This window comes from Lampetra planeri, chromosome 4, assembly GCF_965212315.1.
Source record: "Lampetra planeri chromosome 4, kcLamPlan1.2.h2, whole genome shotgun sequence".
NCBI classification, from domain to species: Eukaryota; Metazoa; Chordata; class Hyperoartia; order Petromyzontiformes; family Petromyzontidae; genus Lampetra; species Lampetra planeri.
Genome location: NC_136110.1, coordinates 13,214,831 through 13,223,672, shown reverse-complemented (window position 1 = coordinate 13,223,672; position 8,842 = coordinate 13,214,831). Strand labels below are relative to the sequence as shown.

General features: G+C 59.4%; 1 protein-coding gene across 1 annotated transcript; it reads right to left on the bottom strand.

Annotated features, from left to right (window-relative positions):
• Positions 1-1,543: 1,543 nt before the first annotated feature.
• LOC144717721 (uncharacterized) lies at positions 1,544-7,820 on the bottom strand. Its single transcript, XM_078593310.1, has 2 exons — positions 6,416-7,820; positions 1,544-1,638 (listed from the first exon to the last, which is right to left on the bottom strand). The coding sequence occupies exons 1-2, from the start codon at positions 7,685-7,687 to the stop codon at positions 1,627-1,629; spliced, it is 1,284 nt and encodes a 427-aa protein (XP_078449436.1). The 5' UTR covers positions 7,688-7,820; the 3' UTR covers positions 1,544-1,626.
• Between the last annotated feature and the right edge of the window lie 1,022 nt (positions 7,821-8,842).

The following is an 8,842-nucleotide window of genomic DNA, read 5'->3' as shown; positions in this document are numbered from 1 at the left end:
CCTCAAACATCTCTCTGACAAATGCAAACGTCATGAAAGTAGCCGCAGCCATATTGATAATAGCATGAAACTAACGTTTTTATGTTCAAGTAGGAAACATGCTTTTTGGTACTTTGGTCTGAAATGTATATAAAAGAGAAACATTTATGTTCAAGTAGGAAACATGCTTTTTGGTACTTTGGTCTGAAATGTATATAAAAGAGAAACATTTATGTTCAAGTAGGAAACATGCTTTTTGGTACTTCTTTTGGTCTGAAATGTAAATAAAGATCATCAAAATGTATATTCAAGTAGTCAAAATGGTTTTTGGTACTGCTTTATATTTATTTGCCCCCCTCAATAAAATAAAAAAAATGCGCCCCCCCAAAAATAAATATCACCAGCCGCCACTGGATCCTAGCCCACGTTTGGGAGGTGAGGAGCGCAGGAACAGTGAGCATCTCCACAGGGGTTTGGAGAGATAAGACACAGCAGAGGCTGCAGCTCCAGAGACAATAGGGAAATCCTCAGAGAAGCTAGAACAAGTTGTGGCCGCCACCATCTGAGATCTGTCTGCAGTACAGAGGAAGCCGACACAATGCCCGTGACAATGGCCACTAAAGGACTCAGGGACCCCAAGCCAGACCCGGGGTCCAGTGAGCTGCCACCACTGTGGCCTAGGAGGCCACATCGCCATTGGGTGTCGGGTTGATCCAGCTCCACCTGGGTCATCCCCCCCGCGGACGGTGGTTAACTACTTCTGCGGGTGGAACCAAGGCTCAGCGGTGACTTACCCCATGCCAGCTGCCCAAAGCAACTCAACGCCTAGGGACCCATGACTCGAGCATGCACGCGAGCTTTTGGCAACAACAGTTGATGGAGATTTCTTTGCCATGCAGACTCGCTTCAAATTCGTTGTGTTCAGTTCATTTTTCATGTCACCACAGTTGCGCCATGTCATGATTCATTGTGGTTCCGAAGTCCTCAGGTGGCTTCCAGACTATAATTGACTTATGAAGTCTCAATAAATTATTGAAGAGCCTTCATTTCAAGATGGAGTCAGTGGCATCCATTGCTCAGGCAATAGGCCGCAACGATTGGTGAGCTTCTGTAGAGAGGAGCCGACACGAGATTGCAGGGGTCTCGTCCTTTATTCCTTTCCTTCCATTCACACCTGTCGCCAGCCGTCCCAATCCCGTTCCCGCAAAAGGCCCCCCTTTCCCGCCCGTTCTCCCCTTATATCACCTCGATCACCCCTCCCCCTAACCCATCTATTGGTGGGAATCCTTCCCCTGACACCCCTACATCACCCCCCCCCCCCGGAGAAAAAATAACCGTCCTCGGTTCTGCCTCCCCCATGGACCATTTAAGTCTCCCCATGCCTCCCACCACTGACAGTGACGACAGCCCTTACCCCCCCCCACAACCCTACAATGCAATATAACACAACAAATCAATTGCGCGGCCTGCCCAGGTCTCCAGCCAGCATCCCGTAACAGCCCGGACATCCACAGGCAGCAGATGACCGTGGCGGCCCCCTCCTTCGAAGGCCCTCTCGTCGCGGTCCCTGGTTCGGTGGTGCCGGTGTCGCCTTGCCTGGCGCCGCTGTCTCTCCGGCCCCCGCTCGTGCCGCCGCTCCGTCAGGCCTCACATGGGGTGCTGTAGGTGACAAGGGAACACAGGGCACCGAACCCCCTGCCGGTCGGCGCGTGGTGGTCGGCGACCTTGGCCTGGGTAGGGATGATGATGATGTTGGCAGTGATGTTGGTGGTGATGTTGGTGAAGATGACGGTGGAGAGATGTATGGCTTAAGGCGGGTGGGGTGTACAAACCATCGTCGCTTACCCAGTTGGACCTGGACGCACTGCGGTCGGAGTGCTTTGATGACCTCGACCGGCCCTTTCCAGGGTCGGTGCAGCTTTGGTGAGAGGCCAACCGGCACCTGAGGACAGTGTAGCCATGCCTGGTCCCCAACTTTAAAGGGCTTGGCTGTCACTGTCCTCTCCCGTATCCGTACATTACTCTCTTGGCTCGCGGCCGATGCGGCCTCGGCTGCTTGGCGGGCCTCTCTCAAATAAATGAGGGAGGTCTTTAGTGCCTTCGGCCATGCGTCGGCTCTTGCCGGAATGTCCGTCAGCTGCACCTCAATAGGCGGAACGGGATCCCGTCCGTACATCAGGAAAAACGGCGAGAACCCCGTCGCCGCGTGTGGGGCCACCCTGTACGCCGCTAAGACCGATGGAATGTGGAGGTCCCAGTCGGAATGGTTTTCGTCCACCACTTGGGACAGCATGGCCGCTATGGTGCGGTTAAGCCGCTCTACCATCCCATCGGTCTGGGGATGATATGGAGATGTTCGGACCTTTTTAGTGCCCAGGATAGAGCAGACGTCCTTCAATAGCTGTGAGGAGAAATTCCTGCCCTGATCCGTGAGCAACCGCTCCGGTGCCCCCTTATCAAGGACATAGCCTCCCACGAAGGCATCGGCGATGGTCTGTGCCGTTTGGTCCGGGAGGGCCCACGCCATCGGCCACCTCGTGCAGTACTCGACTCCGACCAACAGGTATTTATTTCCCCGTGGCGTGACCGGCAGCGGTCCCAAGATGTCCAACGCAACCAATTCGTTGACCCTGGTCACCGTGATGGGCTGTAGGGGCGCCCGGCTTACCCGGGGTGGCGGCTTTCGCCGCGCACATTCGACGCAGGTAGCGACCCATCGATGCACGTCAGCGGTCATACCTGGCCAAAAGTACCGACCCTGTAATGTGTGCAGTGTCTTCCGCCCTGCCAGGTGCAGCAGCTGGCGGCCGTGTACGTCCATAACCAATTGTTGACGCAGCGACTCCGGAACTACCAGGCATCGCCGGCGCCCTGTCGGGTCCCATCGCATGAGGAGATCCTCCCATACGATGTACTCCTCCCCCCCTACCTCTGCTGAGGCGCGTAGTGTTCGCAGTGGGGCTTCCTCCAGCTGTAGCCGTCTCCAATCGTCCAAGGTCAGCCCCAGGTCGTGGTCGGTCAGCTGGACCTCACCCTGTGCGCCCTCCGCCGTGCGTACAGGAGCGATGACCGTCCCCTCCGGCCTCGCCTCCTTGCAGCGTGCCCCGCCTGTGGTGCATGCACAAGGGCCCTGGGGCACCAGTCGGGACAATGCGTCTGCGTTGGCATGTCTGGTCCCTTTGCGATGCACTACTTGGTACCTGTACTCCTGCAGGCGTTCTATCCATCTGGCCAGCTGGCCCGAAGGCTGGTCGATGCGGAGCGAATACTGCAAGGCCGCGTGGTCAGTGCGGACCGTAAATTTGCGACCATACAGGTAGGGTCGGAATTGCTGCACAAAGTGAACGACTGCCAGGAGTTCCCTACGTGTGACGCAGTAGCGCTGCTCCGCTGATGAAAGCACGCGACTACCATAGGCGATAACCACCTCCCGACCCTGCTGGACTTGCGACAAAACACTGCCGATGCCCACATCGCTGGCGTCCGTGTCCAGGATAAAGGGGAGGCCAAAATCCGGAAAGGCCAATGGTGGTGCATCTGTCAGACGTGAGCGCAGCTGCTGGAATGCCTCTTCCTCCAGAGGGCCCCAATAAAACCTCTGGTTCTTCGCCGTCAACACGTGCAAGGGCTTGGCAATGGTTGCGAAGTTGGGCACAAACCGGCGGTAGTAAGAAACGAAACCCACAAACCGGCGTACCTCCGGAACCGTTGTGGGAACAGCCCAGGCCCTCACGCAGGCCGTCTTTTCCGGGTCTGTAGCCACTCCCGACTCACTGACGACGTGGCCCAAGTAGCGTACCGACGACTGCATAAGGTGGCACTTCGACGGCTTGAGCTTCAAGTTCGCGTTCCGGAACCGCAGGAACACCTGACGCAATCGGTCAATGTGTTCCTCGAATGATCGGCTGAAAACAATGACGTCGTCCAGGTAGATGAGGCACGTTTCCCATTGGAGGCCTGCCAAGGCCAACTCCATTATGCGTTGGAACGTTGCCGGCGCCGTCTGGAGGCCCATAGGCAGGCAGTTGAACTCGAACAGGCCCTGTGGTGTCCGGAATGCTGTTTTAGGCCGGGAGTCCGCGTCTAGTGGGACCTGCCAGAACCCGGACAACAAATCCAGCGTACTGAAAAATTTTGCTCCCGCCAGTGCATCCAATGAGTCGTCGATACGTGGTAGGGGATATGCGTCGGCCAGCGTGACGGCATTGAGGCGTCGGAAGTCCACACAGAATCTCAGTGACCCATCTGACTTCTTGACTAGGACCACCGGTGCCCCCCAGGGACTCGAGGATGGAGAAATTATGTCGGCCCGCAGCATCTCCTGCACCGCTTGTTGAATGTGCCCTTTTTCCATTGGGCTCATTCTATATGTGTTTTGGCGCAGGGGTGCGGCATCTCCCGTGTTGATGTGGTGCTGTGACAGATTTGTGCGCCCTAGGTCGAACGGTCCCCGGCTGAACACGTCCGAGAACTCCTGCAATAACGAGTGCAGCTGCTGTTTCTGGTCGGGCGGCAATCCCGGCTCAGGCCCCGCCAGCTGGTCCATCCACGATTTGGCCCCTCTGTCCTCGGACTGGCCGATGCTGCCTACAAGCTCGGGCTCTGTCCCTGGGGCTCCTAGTGACAAGGGACTAACGTGGGCCAGAACTGTTCCCTCCTGCACCGTCGCTGTTCTATCGGAGGTGTTCAGCACCTGAATGAACAGATGCTGGTTCCTCTGTACAATAGTTTCGGCCCCCACCAGCGCATGACGATCCATGGCCGCTGACGCCGGAGACACCAGGATGGGTGAGTCTGGTCGGGCTGTCACGAGGGGGGACCGATATTGCAGCGGAACCAGCATCTGGGCTGCCGGGGGAATGGAGACAGACTTACTGACCAGAGCCTGCACGTAGGGTACACCCCGGCTGGCCCCCTCCGCCTTTAGGAAATGGAGATGCGTTCCCTGGACTTCCACCCGCCCATTGGCCAGATCGATTTTCATTGGCATCCGCCTCAGAAAGTCCGTCCCCAACAGGCAGGGTACGGGCAACGTTGCGGAGACAAGGATGGGTCCTGCTACCGAAAGCTGTCCAATCTGTATCGGGGCTTCAACCTGGCCCAGGAAGCCCATGCTGCCTCCATTTGCTGCAATGAACGTTGTCTTGACGGGGACTAAAGGTCGGATTTTATCCGGCAGCATCTCATGCATGGTGCTCGAGATGATCGTGGCTGATGCCCCCGTATCGACCAAGATACGTGCCGACACTCCCGCGATTTCACCGACCAGGACCGAGGTTCCTGACGTGGCCGCTACCACCCGCCTTGCCAGCTTCCTCCATTGTGTGGCTGAGTCCGGCCACTGACCAGGCGGCGTCTCGTTATCCTGTGGTGCATGGTGAAATGATGGGGGATGGGTGTGGATGGACTGAAGATGGGGTTCCTCCCTTTGGAGTGCGTCCCAGCAGGGTGAACGCGCCCTTGTTACATAGTGTGGGCTTACCCCTGGGTTGCGGGCTGGGCTCTCTGTGTAGTGCAAATTGCCCCCCCTAGGTGACGTAGGATGGGCCCCCCTTGTGGTGTGGGGGGGCCCCCCCATTGCAGGGGGCGGTGGGGACTGGGGGGTGGGCCTTCCCGTGAGCCCCTCCCTTTCCTTTGTCACGGGGGCGTGGTCCCCCTGGTTCCGTCTCGCTCTGTCGCAAAGCGGTGGTGAGGCGGGTCGTGGAATTGCTCCAGGGCGCAATGTCAATCGTGTGGGCTGCCTCCGCCCCCGGGCCGTTGCCCCTGGCAACTCGCCGGCGTTGCAGGTAACTGGTGACGTCACGCCCGCCGGTGACGTCACGCCCGCCCGCGAACCCACGCCCGCCCGCGAAACCACGCCCACCCGCGACGTCACGCCCGCCCGCGAAACCCCGCCCGCCCGCGAAACCACGCCCACCCGCGACGTCACGCCCGCCCGCGAACCCACGCCCGCCCGCGAAACCCCGCCCGCGCGCGACGTCACGCCCGGCATCGACGTCGCTGCCGGCCGCGACGTCACTTCCGCCCGCGACGTCACCTCCGCCCGCGACGTCACCTCCGTCCGCGACGTCCCTCCCGGCGTCGGCGCGACTCCCGGCGCGGTCCCCGGCCTCGGCGCGATCCCCGACGCGGTCCCTGGCCCCGGCGCGATTCCAGGCGCGGTCCACGGCCCCGGCGCAATTCCCGGCGCGATCCGCGACACCACTTCCGACCGCGACGTCACTTCCGGACGCAACGTCACGTCCGTTCGCGACGCCACTCCGGGTCGCGATGCGACCACAGGCCCCGGCGCTATCCCCTTCCCCCGATCAGAACAGCGGGGACCGGGAAACGACACCACCGGCGCCCACCCCGAGGAGACTCCCGGTGAGTTCGCGGCGTCGGAAGTGTAATTACCCGGCCCGCCCGAGAGGCCGGGTGGGACGGCGTCACTCGCCTGGCTCCTGTCGGCGTTCGGCCCCGGCAGGTTCCAGGTGACGTTGGCGGCCTCCGGCTCCGTGCGGCACCCCCTCGCCACATGCCCCTCGCGACCACAACGGTGGCAGACCCACGGGGCGTTGCGTCGGGGGGGCTCGGCGCGATGTTGTAGAGGCGGCTGCCAGCGACGCGGCGGTTGGTCCCTCTGCTCCGCCAGTCCCCGGATCGCCGCGTACACCTCCCGCAGCGATGGCTCCGTCTCAGACGTCGGCGGTCCGTCCCCAGATGCCCCACCGGCAGCCTGTGGTGACGGTGCAGGTTCGGCGGTTAGTGTCGCTGGACCAAGTAGCGCCGCGGCAACGGCTGGGCTGTTCCCCCCCGCCGCGCCAGCCACCGGGCCCACGGGTGGCGCCCGGCCCATGACCTGCTCGTGGGCTTGGATGGTCCGGGCAGCCCACAGCGAGGTGCGTTCTTCCGGCGTCACTACGGGCATTACAACGCCGGCGCGGCAAGCGTAGGCGATGAGGTGCTCGACCACGAGGTCCTCGAGCGCTTCTTCAGCCAGGCGAGGGAAAGCTCTCCTCGCCAACACGAGCAGCGCCCCCCTGTAGGCTAAAGGGGATTCTTTAGCCCCTCGCTGGCGATCCTGGAACCGTTTAAAGGCTCCTTCCGCCGGGCAATAGATCTCCCCCAAAGCCTCGTAGGCCGCCTGTAGCGTGGACTTGCTGTGCGAGGGAAGGGAGGTGTAAGAGGAGAGTGCTTCTTTGCCCAGAACAGATGGCAGCGCTCGTAGGGCCTCTTCGTCTGTCCACTCGAGAGCGTGGAAGGCAGCCTCGAATCGGCGGACAAACTCCTCCCAATCTTCTTCCTCAGCCACAAACTTGTCGACGGGCCCCAGCCGACGCGGCCGTCCGGCCACCTGCTCTCCGTGTTGGGTGTTTAGCCCTGGGGGTTTTGGCGGGAGCGGCGGCGGCTGGCGTGACGAGGTTGGTTGCGGCTCCTGCCCGGCCGGCTGGTCGGCGTCCGGTTCCCGTGGCCTCTCCTCCCGTAGTACGCGTGGGGGTGGGGGTCCCGGTGCCGGCGGGCCCCCCATAGGGAGCCTCTGCAAGAGCTCCTGGAGCGCCCTCTCCACGCGGGCCATGCGGTCCTCCATGCGATCCTCCAGGCGATCCGGGCCCCCTTCTGCTGCTTCTGACAGCAGGCCCCCTTGTTGCCCAGGATGTGAAGGATCCCCGGCCCCTGCTTCCTCCTCCCTCGGCTCCCTCCCGCGAGGATTCTTCTTTGTAGCCATTAGGATCCCACCGCTGCCACCAAATGTAGAGAGGAGCCGACACGAGATTGCAGGGGTCTCGTCCTTTATTCCTTTCCTTCCATTCACACCTGTCGCCAGCCGTCCCAATCCCGTTCCCGCAAAAGGCCCCCCTTTCCCGCCCGTTCTCCCCTTATATCACCTCGATCACCCCTCCCCCTAACCCATCTATTGGTGGGAATCCTTCCCCTGACACCCCTACACTTCCATAGACCTCAACTGTGCAGGTATGCATCGTTGAGGTCTATGGAAGCTGAGAGTCTAGTCTGGGCGCTGTCAGCATAGGCACTTCAGAGATTGATATGACAGGTGGGTTGATGCTAAACGAACCAAAGTGCAACCATCAGCCCGCCCCCAGTGCATTCTACACATGGGAGATGTGTGCGATACGAAGCAGAGCGCCATTTTTTTTGGGCCAGATCCAAAGTGCGAATGGGTAGTGCGCAAGATAAGGAAACTATGCTGAGGGGGCAGAGGCACTGCCAAAGCGTTTCTCATGGTGCTAAAACACACGGCGGCTGAAGTCACCATGATCCCATAAACCCGCCTGCACATGGGAGAGTTGCAGTAGTGCCTCCTGGAACAACTGGGAACCCCCCCCCCCCCTGGGGAAACATGGACCAATTCATGCCCCTCTCCCATTCAGCAGGGACAAATTGCCGGTGGTGGTGGAAAAAGGAGATTTTACAGTTAGGGTCTCCCCAAGGGTATTTTTGGGAACAGGTGACCATTGAAACTGATGCCAACCTGAAGGGCACTCATCTTCTTGGTTCTTTCGGTAAAGTCACGTAGATGGGAAGTAATAAAATAATAGAAATAAAACATAATAAAATAAAATAATTCTCACGACGTTTCGGCTACAACGCAAGCAGCCGTCTTCAGGTGAAGAATGAGACACTGCCAAGCTTGGAGCTTATATATAAGCTGGGTTGGAGGTGGAAGAAGAGCGCCTTAACAAAAGATTGGTATTACCTTAGAGTCACGGCATCTCTTCAGAAAGGTGAGAGACTCGATTAGCTGAGCCTTCTTATCACGGAGCTTGTTGAAGGATCTCAAAGTAATGTGGAATCCCTCCCCGTAGAGGCGGTTAAATTTCGATTTAAAGCTTTCGTGACTACAGGGATTCATCTTCTTGGT

Excerpts from the sequence above, each read along its gene's own strand:
- LOC144717721 (XM_078593310.1), bottom strand. The coding sequence starts at position 7,687 with ATGGCTACAAAGAAGAATCCTCGCGGGAGGGAGCCGAGGGAGGAGGAA.